We start from the raw sequence: 14,438 nt of genomic DNA on the forward strand, positions 1-14,438 counted from the left end.
ACCTTCCCACCAGGTGTTCCCCTTCTGTCTCGGGAATGTAGCTCTCCCTCAACCAATGCTCTGGCTTTCACATGAGAAACTTGATGAGATTGTGAATAGAACTGTTGTAATTCAGCAACCAATGCAATTAAATTTTGTGTTTAATTTTTAGCAACGTGAGCCCTATTACAACCAGAAATCAGATTCTTTTAGGGCTCTCATAGAAGCTCCCATCTCTCAGACCATGTGACTTGTGCTGAAAGCCAAGGGCCCTGAGCTTGTCATTTTCTTTCTTTCCATGCTCAAATGCACTCAGAAGGATCCATCCATCTCACACCACAGATCTTACAGTCATCACTCTTACTATAAGGGCCAAGTATAGCAGCCACTTGGGCTCCCAAGGCACATGCTTAATTGGCACTTCATCATAATCTACCACAGGTACTAGCTTGACTAATTGTGATTGCACTGCACCATGGCTTACTAGCATCTCATCTCCCACTGCTAAGGAGCTCGGCAGCACGCTCAAATCAAAGGGTACCACCAAACCAATCCCCACGTCCCATCTGTGCCACTCTATCTCCTGAGACCACTCTAAGTTCCAACTGTTTATCAGTCAGGATCCCATCAAAACAGAAAGCACACAGTAATTTGTACAGTGAAACTTTAATATAAACAACTCGTCACAGGAGACTGGCACAATGGGAAATTGATGAGAGTTAAGGGAAATTCCAGAAAAATACAAAATTGCAGATGTAAGGTACAGCCCTGACCCTAAGGCTGAAATATACCATCCAGGTGAGAGACACAGCCCCTCACCTCCCAGGCTTGGGTTCCAGGCCTCGGTGGAGGAGAGGATGTGCCTGTGGTTTACTGGCTGTCTGAGAAATCAATCACTATAGTACCAGGTCAGTGGAACTTGCTGGAATTCCACCTTCTAAAGTGCTGGGGGAAATTGTCCTTCAGGAGGTGCTGTGCCTCAAAACTTTGCTACAAGCTGGGAAGGGATTCTTTAGGGAAGTCATGTTATAGAGGTTATAACAGTTATAGAGGTAACTCCCTGATGGCACTCAGCTGCAAAGCTGCTCACGGGGCTCCTTGCAGGAAGTTGCTGTCCACTGGGCATCACTGGCCACACCATGTGCCACCAGACTCAGCTTCTAGAGAAACTCTACATGCAAAATCATGGAGAGGAGTGCATCTTCCTCCTCTAGTGTTCCTCCAGTGTTCTATATTGACAAAGCATCACCACATTCCAGTTGACGAAGGAGAAATATTCAGAATATAGGTTCACCTATATTATAGCAGAGCTAGCAGTGAAGGATGGATTTGAAGACAAGTTTCAATAAACTGAGAAACAGACAACCACTTAAACAACTGCAAGAGTCCTAATTTAGACAATAAGTTATACAGTTACCCTGATCTTTAGACATAATTTCTTATGGATGCAACGAGTAAATTTTATGCATGCTCTTCTGTCCTTGCATGAATGGGATTTGAGAATCTTACAAGCCCAGAAGCCCAAAAACTTGAGAGGAATATCTTTGGTCTGGAGCTCCATTTGATTCTTTGGCTCATAATTTATGGAATTCTAATCTTGCCTAATCTCACCAGAAAGAGAGTTGAATCTGTGGTTAGGACACTGTGTCATTTTTGTCTTCCTGGCGTCTGCTGAGAAAAGAGTGGGAACTTTGCAGAATTTGCAAAACAGGTATGAGTTTTTATGCATGCTCACTAATAAATGTTTACATTTTACAGCTTAGTTTTGCTTACCATAGCACCCAGTATTATCAGATCTTCCAGTTTTTAAAGAAACACCATAATCTGGACTTTTGTGTAAATCTCCAAATTTGTAAATATTGGCAAGTGAATTCGGCCCATATCATTAGCTGAATAAAATTCACATTGGCATCACCTTGGGTTGCTTACTTAACCTCTCTAACCTTTCTACAGCCATCAAATGGGGACAATAATAATAATACTTCAAAGGGCTGTTATGGACAAACGTGGGTATATACTTAACATTGACCAGCAACTAGGCAATGTGTGTTGCCAATTAAAAAATAAAAAAGTCTCTGCCAGCCCTATGTCCAGGGGCTGCCTAATTTTGATCTCTCCTTTCTAGGGTTCCATGATGCCCATTTGCATTGTTCTGTTAGCCTCACCTAGGGCAGGAGTAAGACTTGCAATAAATAATATATTGAAGGAAGCAACTTTGCCAATGAGCTGGAAGAGTGTACACACCAGAAGAACTCTTTCAAACTCTGTCTCCACAACATAACTGCCTTCTCTTGCCTTCTGTTGTTCTGCCGTCATAAGGCAAAAGCAAATATATGCAGGGCTGCTGCCAGACGCTCAGAGTTGACTCCGTCCAGTTCTGGGCACAGGGTAGGTGCTCAGTCAAAGTGTTGACTTATCTGGACACAGTAAACACATATGCTCCTATGGGCTCAACTGCCAGATGCCTCATCTGGAAGCCATTTTTTCCTGGTAGAAATGTTGGCCCAACATTTTGGCATTAAAGCATCAGAGATCAGCCTAGTGTTTCTATTTGAGCCTGGCCCACTGGTTAAAATCTTAAAGCTTTAATCAAGGCTTTTAATCCTTCCTCCATTGAGTCAGAGTGGTTACTTACCTTGGGAGCAGATAGAGCTGAACCTTGAAAACAGGCAGAAGACTGTGGCTTCTGTAGAACCCTTATTGCTTCTCCCTTTTCTTACATCTTTTGTCTCTGAGAACCTAAGAAAGGTAGGAAGAGGGGTAAGAGAGAGAAGCAGATTTGCTCCTAGGAGGCCTGGTATTAGTGAAGGGATTGTCAGAGGAGGCAGGATATCTCTGAGCAAGGCTTCTAGCATTTAGTAAGATGGGCAGGGAACAGGCCTAGTCAACTCCTTGGGGAAAGCCATGCATGGGGATGCCTGGGTGGCTCAGCAGCTGAGCGTCTGCCTTTGGCTCAGGAGTTCTGGGATCAAGTCCCACATCAGGCTCCCTGCATGGAGACTGCTTCTCTCTCTGCCTGTGTCTCTACCTCTCATTCTCTGTGTCTCTCATGAATAAATAAAATCTTAAAAAAAAAAAAAAAAAAAAAAGCCACGCATGGAATGGCTCCATCCTCTCAAAGCCTTTCTATACTCAAATGGATATAGTTGAGATGTGGACAATGGTAGCCAGAAGACTGGACTCCCTGTAGCATCTTCTCCAGCTTCCCATGGGGATCACTGCACCCACCCTCTGTGCAGCCTGGTCCCTGAGGATTTCAGGCAGTTTTCCTCTGGGTATCATCTCAGGCCCCAACGTATGCACAACTCTTCGAGCCAAGGATTTTCCCTGCCAACACATTTGGTGGTAAACAGAAGTTAAGTTCTCACTTTTAATCTTCACACTCAATAGTCAATGCTTGCAGTGCTCGCATTGCACTCCTGAACTAGTGGTAAAGTCCATCAAAAGGGTTTTTGGCTAGAAATAGGGAGGGACATCCTAAAAAAAGGAAGATGTCTCTCAAAAACCTTTTCACCACAGCCAACCCCCCCTAGTCCTGAAAGGACCCAGAAAGCCTTTATTCAGAACATGTAACTGGCCTCTTCATTCCAGATTCTCAGAGGAAAGTGATCATTTCCCCTGAAAGGAAAGGATCCTTGAAATTCAGTCACTCCTATGCCTTGTTAATAATACAAATTTAGTGGGACTATTTCATCCACACTGGAGAAAATTCTCAGGAGAAAGCATTCATAGTATCATATTTCAATTCTTCAACACTACAAAACATGTTGATTCAAAGGCTGGATTTTAAAGTCAGTCTTCCTGGGGATCCCTGCGTGGTTCAGCAGTTTAGCGCCCGCCTTCGGCCCAGGGCGTGACTCTGGAGTCCTGGATCCAGTCTTGCATCAGGCTCCCTGCAGGGAGACCTGCTTCTCCCTCTGCCAGTGTCTCTGCCTCTCTCTGTGTGTCTCTCATGAATAAATAATCTTTAAAAAAAAATAAAAATGAAGTCAGTCTTCCCTGGGCTTGCATGCTGGCTCTATCACTTTCTAATATTGAAGAAACACCCCTCCTCTGTACCTCGGTTACCTTATTTTTGGAATGTGGACATGAACAGTGCCTCCTCCACAGGACTGTGGTGAGAATTAAATGAAATAGCACATGTAAGCTTAGGACAGTGCCTGGCATACAGCAGGTGCTCCCTAAGTGGTGCCAATCACCATTGTTGCTGCTGCCTAGCTCCTATTTTCTTTCTTTTTTTTTTTTAGTTGAGTAAGATGAACCAAGATTTGCATAGGGTATAAAGCTGTGAGCCTATGTAGATGAATCGGCTTGAGCAGCAAAGTATAGAGTTGAAAGGCAAGTAGGAAAAATGGAGGAAGGGAAAGCATAGTACAGTTGAAAACCATTGACCTGGGATCCGTGGGTGGCGCAGCGGTTTGGCGCCTGCCTTTGGCCCAGGGCGCGATCCTGGCGACCCGGGATCGAATCCCACGTCGGGCTCCCGGTGCATGGAGCCTGCTTCTCTCTCTGCCTGTGTCTCTGCCTCTCTTTCTCTCTCTGTGACTATCATAAATAAATAAAAATTTTAAAAAATATATATATTAAAAAAAAAAAAAAAAGAAAACCATTGACCTGGGTTCAGAACAAATATCGAAATGCTGCTAGGCGATTGAAATTGTACTCTATGCTGGGAATGAAATAAATGAACAAAATGCAGTGTCTGCTTCCCTCAAGAAGCACATCACCCGGGCCGGGACGGGGATTTGCGGGTAAATGGGCCAGGACAGCGCAGCACAATAGGAGTTTGCTTTTCTGTGCTGTAAAATGGGAGGTGCTGACTTATGAACAAGGACTACTCAGGTCCTTTCAGGAAGGGGGAGGGGGCCGGCTGTGGGAAGGCTGGAGGGAAAGTTCCCATGGCAGGACGTCCCTCCGTCTCTCTACAATCCCTGGACTGATTGTACCTCTGGCTCAGGATTGCTGGCTAAGCACTGTACCAGCAGTAGAGTGCAAAGGTATCCTGCGCGATCTCTGTGCAGAAAGAACTTGAAAGAAGGGGCATCTGGGCCACAAGTTGAAGGCTGAATTCGAAGTAGGCGTAGAGCGGGGAAGATTGTTCTGGAAAGGAAAATTAGTATCTGCAGATGCCCCGTAAGGGACAGGGGTGGTTTCAGGAACTGCAAGCGATTCGACAGAGCCAGGTGTCTGGAGCTCCAAGGGTGAGCGAGCGCAATCGGCCCACCAGGGTCTTCCGAGTCCACGTCACACAGCCTGACACTTGTTTGAAAGCAGCAGAGCCCCGGGGAAGGTGGTGCGACGTTACATGTCACTGTGCTCGGTGAGAACGGAGGCGAGGCGCCAGGCGAGGCCTGCAGCAGCGATCCCGATCCCGGTAGCCGAGCACGGCGGCCTGCGGCGCGGCGGCGGCAGTCGGAGCGGAGAACGGCGCGGGTGCACAGACCCAGACGACCCGGCCATTTCCTGGACGGGCCGGAGCCAAGGGAACGGAAGGGCTCCGCTGGCGGCGCTGCTCTGGTCGGGCCGCTGGCACGTGAGCCGCGGGCCTTCTCCAGGCGGAAAAGGGCAGAACCGACCTGCGGGGAAACGGCCCGGCTGGCTTCGAGGACGTCGCGCCACGGGGCAAGGACGGACGAACCACAGCATCTGAGGCTCCGGAGGGCCCGCAAGAGAGCGGCCGAAACATCCCCCCGCACGCACGGGCGCCCGCACGCACACGCACGTACACGCACGCACACGCACGCTCTAAAGGGCGGGGTAAGAATTCTGAAAAAGTCCCCCGCACGCACGCATGCGCACGCACGCACGCGCTCTGAAGGGCGGGGAAGAGTTCTGAAAAAGTCCCCCGCACGCACGCATGCGCACGCACACGCACGCACGCATGCGCACGCACGCGCACGCACGCACGCACGCATGGGCGTCCTTCGCTGTTCTCGTGGCCGCGTGAACCGTTGTTACCGAGGCCGCTGGGAGCGGCCGGTGGGGCTTCTGAGCGCTGGGTGAGCGCCTCTTCCTGCCACACCACCCAACGGAGGGACCGCCGTGGCCCAGAGGGTGGCTCAGCGGCCTCAGGATCCGGCGCCGCAGCCCCCGCCCGTGTGACCGAGAGCCCCACGGTGAGTGCAGCTGCCGCCCACCGCTAGTCACCATTGGAAGCAGAGACCCGCCGGTCCGGGCCCGCGTGGGCACACAGCTGGTGCTCCGTGGTGGCCCCACGCGCACAGGCCCCCTCTCAGTTTTGTCTCAGCCGCTCTCCCCTTGTTTTTGCGGGCTGAATCAGCTCCAGTAGGGCTCCCCGTACTTTGCCCCGAAGCGGCAGCCTGGGATGATGAGCCTCCTGGGCCAGCCTTAACGGGCGTGCAGTGTTTGAGGGAACGCGGTCCGGCACGCTCCAGGAGTCCAGGGGAGAGGGAAGTCCCTTGCCATCCACCAGATGTCTTTCTTGCAGAGAGAAGAGAAGCCTAAGCAGTTCTCCCCAAGTGGTCAGGATCTTAACAAGGATAGGAATCCCCTTCACATTCAGATACAGCGTTAACCGCATCCGTAAACTAGGTCTTTTTTTTTTTTTTTAATTTTTATTTGTTTATGATAGTTACAGAGAGAGACAGAGAGGCAGAGACACAGGCAGAGGGAGAAGCAGGCTCCATGCACCGGGAGCCCGACGTGGGATTCGATCCCGGGTCTCCAGGATCGCGCCCTGGGCCAAAGGCAGGCGCCAAACCGCTGCGCCACCCAGGGATCCCTGTAAACTAGGTCTAAAAACAGCGGAAGCAATAATAAGATATTCGGGGAGGCAGTGCATGCGAGGTAATAGTAAAGAGACTATTACTGACTTTCCCTTTGTCAGCCTCCGGGCTCTGTGGTCCCGAATAACTGGCAACCTCCCATCCTCCCAAACTCCAAGCGCTGCTGACACCCCAGCACACGGCGTCCTGCCCGTCCGGCCCTGGGTTCCTCACAAAGGTGAAAGGACCAGCAGGCCTACGTTGCTGTTGGGTTGAAACAAAATGCAAGAGGTCTTTTGCATTCATTCTAAAGCGGAAAGTTTCCCAGTGTTTTTGGGAAATCGCTGCTGTGGTGTGTGTTTTAAAGTTTTCATTGAAGTGATGAGCAAAAATTACCACTAATTAGCAAAAAAATACCACTAATACCATGCCATTAGGACAGCCACCCATTGCACGGCATGGGAAGCCAGAGGCTCGGTGGTGAGGGTGTTATCTGGGGAGCAGCAACAGTTTCTGAACAAAATCATAGAGAATAGTCTATGGCGAGGAAGAACAGAGTGCCGGCAGCAGTGGGGGAGAAATAGGTACATGCGTTATGTTCAGATTATACCTTTTGTTCTAGAATTCAAAGCTCTGCAAGTACCAGTTAAACCTGGATCATCATCTGAGGTCAGCATCCTTGCCCCATTTCGCAGATGGGAACGGAGTTGCTGTGAGTGACAGGGGCAGCCACACCAGCAGTAGAGCTATGAATAGAACCATTTCTCCTCGCCCCCCCCCCACCCCCACCTCACTCCACCCCACCCCCACCCCCAAGGCTGCTTCCTTCCCTTCTGAGTGAGTTGGAGCCAAAACCTCAGACTGGAACAGAAGCAAAGTCAACTTGGCCTTTCCTGCCTTCCCTGCTTCAGAGCTCACCCTGCTGCTGCTGCTGGTGCATGGGGACAGGTCTTTGGAACCAGACCTCAGAGAGGCAGGGCTCCCATCTGCTCTTTGAGGACATTTAATATCCCGGGGTGATTTCCACAGAACAAAATTTATTCCAGGCCCTGGGCTGGATGCTCCTTTTACAGAAGTGCAGAGGCTGTGTGCACTTTATGTTCCCGGCCATTACTCTCCCACCCTTGAAGAGACTCAGATGAGAAGCAAATCAGGCCGCCTCTGTGTGTCAGTGGCTTAGAAATGATGAGGGGGTGGCAGAAACACAAGATAGGATCCTCATCTTTAATCCAGCAGCAGCACCAGCACAGCTGATAATTTGCTTCTGTGGAACTTTGGTTTCAGAGAGGACGATTCCATTTCAAAAGGACGCGGTGTTTTCCCATCAGGCTGATGAAATTGACTTCCCTGGATGGTAGGATGCCTGCAAATTTGAAAACAAGAAAGCATTTTACTTTGCTGCAATTCACTTTTTTGGTTAAATAGTATTCAAAGAGGTAGGGAGATAAAACTCATTTTGTCATTTTCCAGCCCTGAGGGAAAAAAGAAAAGAAAGAAAGTGTAGGAAAATATGTAAAATAATGCAATTGTAAGATAGAGCCCAAATGCCAGTCTTGGCTACCTCCCATTTTTTAAGAAAACCTCAAGCAGCCACTTAATAAACCCAGAGTCTAAAACAGACTGATTTTGACACTGTCAGTTTGTGTGGAATGTGATGAGAATCAAAAATCATAGGAAAACTATTAGGGCAGTAATTATTGGAGCAGTTGAAGTTCTGTAAGAATGACTCAGAAGCCCTGTATGGAGTATTGGGCATGCTGTCTACTGTAGCGTTGGAGGCTGTTGGATCATCAATGTTTTTTCCTCTTTTTCTTTTGTTTTCGAAGCACAGACATCAAATGCAGAGCAGTAAAGCCAGCAAAAAACATGTTTGAATTTTTCTTCTTTTGGTCTTACCCCTTGCTTGTCTCTCTCCTTCCCTGCCCCTCTTTGTCAATTTCCCTCTTATTCTGTGTAAACTTTACCTCCACCTGCCACCTTTCAGACATTCCTATCTTCAGATATTTGCCTTCTTTCTTGATTTACTAGCACAGTACATCTCATCTCTTTGCCAGACTGATGATGTTCTGGCTAATATATATATATATATTAGCTATATATATGGCTATATATATATATATATATATATATATATATATATATCAATGTGTGCTGGAATGTTATGATGTCTCTCTCTAAACCCAGCACAATTTTTCCCCATCATAGAAGATATGGAGACATATAGGAGAAACACATCTGCAGACTGCTGGCATGTCGGAGAAAGTAACTTTAAGGAGAGATTCCTATTGTGATAAAAAAAAATCCTTGCCCCACAAGATGTTTTAACCAGAGGTGCTGAAAGCAAATCTGCTGGGCTCCTTCATGACCCAGCATGAAGGACACACAATGGACTCTCAAAACAATGCATCTGGAATAAAATGAATTAACAAATGGGAAGGCCAAGTAGTGGTGGGAGTAATTGAGAATGAAAGATTCTAAAAGGAATATCTGCACATTTGGGCTTCTTGGTCACTGCTCTAGAAAGGACATGATGCTTTCTGCATGAAGATCTTCTGTAAACAGCTATGTCTGTGATGCACATGTGGATGAGAAGGACCTGATGGGTACAGTACCCAGACTCCTTCAAGCCTCTGTGAGAGCATTCTCAGACTTTGCCTTTCGTTTGAGCACCCCAGAATAATCTTCAGGACAAAGATTCAAGTGCAATAAGCTTTTTTGGGATGGTACCCAGGAAGCACCTATAAGAGCTCTAAGTAAGCAAGCAAGCCAGAAAGCAAAGGTGGCTGACAAAGGACAAAGTAGTTCCCACAGTGGTGCCTTGGACTGTATTTTGCTGTGGAAATGTGGGAACCTGTGTAGAAAATGCACTTATGGATGTCCCCTGTATCCAGTAGGATACAAGCGCTGCTCTCAGGACTGGATCCCGTGGCACTTTGACTTCTTCTCTGAGTGAACAGGGTTCATTCTGGAGGCCAGTGAATGCCTTCAGGAAAAGAACTGTAGGTGCTGGCTGCTGAAAACCCCACCCCACAAGGTTGTGAGGGCAGTGGATATGGGTAGGGTACCATAGCCCGAGATGATCTTTCATAACTTCTAATTTCTATATCACAACAACTTTTTAAATGAAATTTAGAGTCACATGGCTCTTTGCTTAGCTATGCTTGTAAATGGTCATCCCAAGTTATGTGGATGAGGAGTACAGAGTGATTAGAAAATATAATAGCTAAGTGGTCTGTACAGGGGAGAGCCACACCTGAGAGGGGCTTTGAGTAAAAGTTTCCTAGGCATTATTCTGTGGGTCCTACAGAAAAAGAAAAAAGTGATACACCAATTGTTTATATATTCCTCTACAGATGGACAGCAAAGGAGGATGAGGAGCCTTTCCTCACAGCATCCCTCCTCCTTAACCCACCCCAGCTGGAGTATTCTCTATGCTCCCCAAACACCCTGCCCGTCCTTAGCACATGGGTACATTCTTGTGCATCCCTTTTCTCTCAACATACTTCGAACCAGCATTTGGTGAATAATAAGTGTACCCCCAGTAAATGAGTAAATCAATGAATGAGTATTGAATCTTATCTTTCTAATGAAAAGCCTAGTCCTTGACAATTTGGCAGTGACTTACCTGGAGGTTTATGATAATTTGGTATGACCAGAGTGATGTAGGACAGCAACAACCATTAGCATTTGGCTATTATATGCATCAGTCATGAGGACAAACCTGTGAGGGCAGGGATAGTGTTTACCTTGCTCACCATTGACTTTCTAGCACCTTGCAAACAACACGTGTTGGATGAAATGAATGAACCACCAATGTGAAGTCATACGATGGTGTAGTTGCTAAGAGTGCAGACTTGGGAGTTAGGTTAGCCTAAATTCAGAACTAGGTTAGCCTAGGTTCAGATCCCACCTGTGTCCTTTTGTAGCTGGATGATTCTGAGCAAAGTATTTAAACTCTTAGTGCCTTGGATTTTTCTTCTATAAATGAAGATTACAGTAGTATCTATCCCATAGGACTACAGAAACAGTTATAGATTTGTGAGGATCAAATTATGTAATGTATGTAAAGCATTTAGAATGGTGCCTAGAGAATAGTAAGCCTTATATAAAAGTTTACAGTTATTATGGAAGGTTAGAGTCTCCTGGACATCAAGAATTCTTTTCCAAAAAAATGGAAATATGGCCAATATGGGCATTGCCTTTAAATAAGTTCCAAGTCCTACTTTTATCATCTGTAGAACTTTGAGATTTCATAGCATACTACTAAGCAAATGAGTTTTCACAACCTCAAAACATTTGAAAAATGCAATCTCTATCAAAATCCCAATGATTTTTTTTTCAGAAATTTAAAAAAAAAATCTACCCTAAAATTCATAAGAATTTTAAGGGACTCTGAATAGGCAAAACATTTTTGAAAAAGAATAAAGTTGGGGGGCCTCACATTTCCTGATTTTAAAACTTACTACAAAGCTACAGAAATCAACAAAACAGTGTGGTACTAGTCTAGAGACAGTCCAATGGAATAAAACAGCCTAGAAATGAACCCTTTAATAAATGTGCAAATTATTTTTGAGGAAGGTATCATTCAATGGGGAAAGGACAATCCTTTCAAGAACTATTATTGGGAAAGCTGGATAGCCACATGTAAAAGAATGAAGTTGATTCCTTATCTTATGACATATACCAAATTAACTTAAAATTGGTCAAATACCTAAATATGAGAGCTAAAATTATAAGTCTTAGAAGAAAATGTAGAAGAAAAGCTTCACTATATTGGTTTTCACAATGATGGTCAACAAAAGAAAAATGTAATATATTGGATTATATCTAAATTAAAAACTTTTATGCATCAAAGGAAATGATCAACAGTGAAAATGCAACCCATGAAAAGGGAGGAACTATTTGCAAACCATACATCTCTTCTCTGAGAAGAGACTAACATACCAAATATAAAAAGAACTCCTACAACCAACAGCAACAGCCAAACCACAAACAACTTGATTTAAAAATGGACAAGGAACTTGAACAGAATGAATAAGTACATGAAAAGATGCTTGACATTACTAGTAATTAGGGGAAATGCAAACCTGAACCACAATGAGATGCCACCTTACACCTGCTAAGATGACTACTATAAAAAAAAAAAAAAAAGGCAGAAAATAACAAGTTTTGGGGAGAATGTGGAGAAATTGAAATCCTTACGCACTGCTGGTGAGAATGTAAGATGGTATAGCCCCTATGGAAAACAGTATGGCCATTTCTCCAAAAATTAAACATAGACTTTTCATATGATCCATAAATTCTAGTTATGAGTATATACCCAAAATAATTGAAAACACTTTTGAAGAGATATTTTTGTATATCTACATTCATAGTATCATTCGCAATACTGAAAAAGTGGAGGTGACCCAAGTGTCCATTGACTGGTGAATGGATTAACAAATGTCGTCTATACATACAACGGAATATTATTCAGCTTTAAAAAGGAAGGAAATTCTAACACACACTACAACATGAATGAGCTTGGAGGACATTATACTAAGTGAAATAAGCCAGTCACAAAAAGACAAATACTGTATGATTCCACTTACATGAGGTACCTAGAGAAGTCAAATTCATAGAGACAAAAGGTAAAGTGGTGGGGTCAGGGGCTGAAGGCAAAGGCAAATTGAGAGTTGTTATTTAATGGGTATAGAGTTTCAGTTTGGTAAGATGAAAGTTCTAGATATTAGTTTTACAATGAGGTGAATGTACTTAACACTAATGAATTGTATGGTTAAAAAGTGAAGATGATAAACATTTGTTATGTGTATTTTGTCAATTTAAAAACTTTAAAACACACACAAAAGTGAAAAATACAAGGTGAGTAGTGGAAAGCTAGACCAAGTTTCAGGAGACTTGAATTCCTGTCCTGACTTTGGTTTTAGTGCATAACTTAGTTAAAACACATGTGAGAAGCAGTACTAGAAAAGTATTTTGAACATTTTTTTAAAGGATGGCATTGTTATTAATGATCATCAGCATAATTACATTATTAAAACACTGTACTATGGAAACAAATTTTTTTCCCCTGACAAATTTTAGGCAAAAGCAGATGACAGAGAAGCTATCCTGCTGGTTCAGATTAACACCTGAATAGAAGAAAGAGGGCAAACCTGAAAAATGCAGTAATTTACTTAAAAGCAATTTTAAAAGAAAAAAAAAGAATAATAATAGCAGTAAATCTGTGACACAGACTTCATTTGCTATTAGGAGTGAATTTGGATGGGTCTTAGAGCCTTATACTATAAATCAAAACTAATTTGAGTTTGGGTGATTTTCTTTTTCATATGGTATATTTAACTCTTATCAGATGGATATATGGCCAAATAAGTAATGACATGTGCACAGTAAATTAAGCTAAAGTCATTTTCTTCCTTTAGGGATTTAATGTGGGTAAAGCATCATACAAGGATGATTTCTTCAGACACTCAACCCCTGTCAGAGACTGCCGGAGACCTGAGTTATTAACATAGTATAAAAGAAGAAATTTGGTCCTCTTACCCACGTGCTCCTCCTGAGCCCTGTTAACTGGACTCCAGTGTGCCCCTGTGTAATGGGCTTGTTGCTAGGTAACAGACACAGGGACCCCAGAAAGCCTTTCCTCAGGGCTGCCTATAATTCCTACTAAAGCCCTGGCTTCTGCAGTCTGGAAACTGTTTCCATTACTCATTGTCTCTGCTGTTCTTCTTCCCATTTGTTTTTGTTTACAGATCCCAATTTAACAAATGAGTTCATACATCTTATGCCATTAAACAGCTGTGTAAAATAGAGACCCCACTTTAATAGTATTGGTTTACTCCAACAGGTAATTTAATAAAGAGCAAATTTGGCTACTGGTATTTGCCTCCACTTTGTACAAAGAAAAGCGTTAGGAAAAGCGTGCAACCATATTAAAATGTTTCATTACAATGGAATGTTGTTTTAAATACAGGTTTAACTGACCAAAGAAATACATAAATAAAAGTGTGATTTCATAGCACAGATGTTTGGGGGCAAGTGGAAATATTTGAAAATGAACCCAGCATTAAATGGTATCCAGGAATACTGTTCATATGTTAGATGTGGAAATTGCACTGTGGTTATGTAGTAGAATGTCATTTTTTGAAGATGCCGCTAAAGGTGCAGAATGCCATAATATCTGAAAATTGCTTTAAAATGGTTCAGCAAAGGGCACCTGGGTGGCTCAGTGGTTGAGCATCTGCTTTCAGCCCAGGTCGTGATCCCGGGGTTCTGGGATGGAGTCCAGCATCAGGCTCCCTGTGGGGAGCCCGCTTCTCCCTCTGCCTATGTCTCTCCCTCTCTCTCTGTGTCTCTCATGAATAAATAAAATCTTTTTTAAAAATGACTCAGCAAAAAAATATAAATGAAGCAAGTATGACAAAATATTAGCAATTATTAGACTGGATGGTGTGATATATGGATGTTCATTGACCTAATCTTTATATTTTTATGTTTTGAAATTTCTTATAATAAAGAGTAATTCATAATAACAAACCCACAACTACCATCTTAGGTGGAAGATCGTGTAACAGGATAACAGGGAATATCCAATTTTTTTTTTCTGTTCCTGAAAAGAATGAGAAGAATTTTAAAGGGAAGTAGATTAACAACCTAGAAGGAGGGGATGGAGGAGGCAGGGAAAGAAAAGGTACATGGAGCTGAGGACCATATAGAGTGAAGTGGGCATTAAAA

General features: G+C 44.1%; 1 protein-coding gene and 2 long non-coding RNA genes across 42 annotated transcripts in view; 1 reads left to right on the top strand and 2 right to left on the bottom strand.

Annotated features, from left to right (window-relative positions):
• Positions 1–200: 200 nt before the first annotated feature.
• LOC119872647 lies at positions 201–5,862 on the bottom strand. The gene is made up of 4 exons (XM_038541819.1): positions 5,783–5,862; positions 4,926–5,724; positions 3,208–3,306; positions 201–2,718 (listed from the first exon to the last, which is right to left on the bottom strand). Exons 1-4 carry the CDS (start codon positions 5,860–5,862, stop codon positions 2,677–2,679), a joined length of 1,020 nt encoding a protein of 339 aa, XP_038397747.1. The 3' UTR covers positions 201–2,676.
• A 10-nt stretch (positions 5,863–5,872) lies between these two features.
• Positions 5,873–14,438, top strand: part of LOC119872612 — an 85,995-nt gene continuing 77,429 nt past the window's right edge. For 35 of the 36 annotated variants that reach the window (XR_005362671.1, XR_005362669.1, XR_005362645.1 and 32 more), the window contains exons 1-3: positions 5,873–6,095; positions 7,327–7,373; positions 7,989–8,058. This is a non-coding gene — a long non-coding RNA (uncharacterized LOC119872612). The remainder of the gene's footprint in view (positions 6,096–7,326; positions 7,374–7,988; positions 8,059–14,438) is intronic. The other variant, XR_005362665.1, reaches the window with a different exon arrangement.
• LOC119872613 overlaps positions 7,722–14,438 on the bottom strand; it is a 45,179-nt gene continuing 38,462 nt past the window's right edge. For 4 of the 5 annotated variants that reach the window (XR_005362632.1, XR_005362633.1, XR_005362636.1 and 1 more), the window contains one exon: positions 7,722–8,067. This is a non-coding gene — a long non-coding RNA (uncharacterized LOC119872613). Of the gene's footprint in view, positions 8,068–13,247; positions 13,311–14,438 lie in introns of those variants that run through there. The other variant, XR_005362635.1, reaches the window with a different exon arrangement.

This window comes from Canis lupus, chromosome 7 (assembly GCF_011100685.1).
Source record: "Canis lupus familiaris isolate Mischka breed German Shepherd chromosome 7, alternate assembly UU_Cfam_GSD_1.0, whole genome shotgun sequence".
NCBI classification, from domain to species: domain Eukaryota; kingdom Metazoa; phylum Chordata; class Mammalia; order Carnivora; family Canidae; genus Canis; species Canis lupus.

Bases quoted from the DNA above. Each gene is read 5' to 3' on its own strand.
- LOC119872647 (XM_038541819.1), bottom strand. From the start codon at position 5,862: ATGCGTGCGTGCGTGTGCGTGCGCATGCGTGCGTGCGGGGGACTTTTT. The intron at 5,725-5,782 runs GTGCGTGCGCAT...CCCGCCCTTTAG, and splicing joins CCGCCCTTCAGAGCGCGTGC to AGCGTGCGTGTGCGTGCGTG. The intron at 2,719-3,207 runs GTGGGTGCAGTG...TACCTTTCTTAG, and splicing joins GGGACCAGGCTGCACAGAGG to GTTCTCAGAGACAAAAGATG.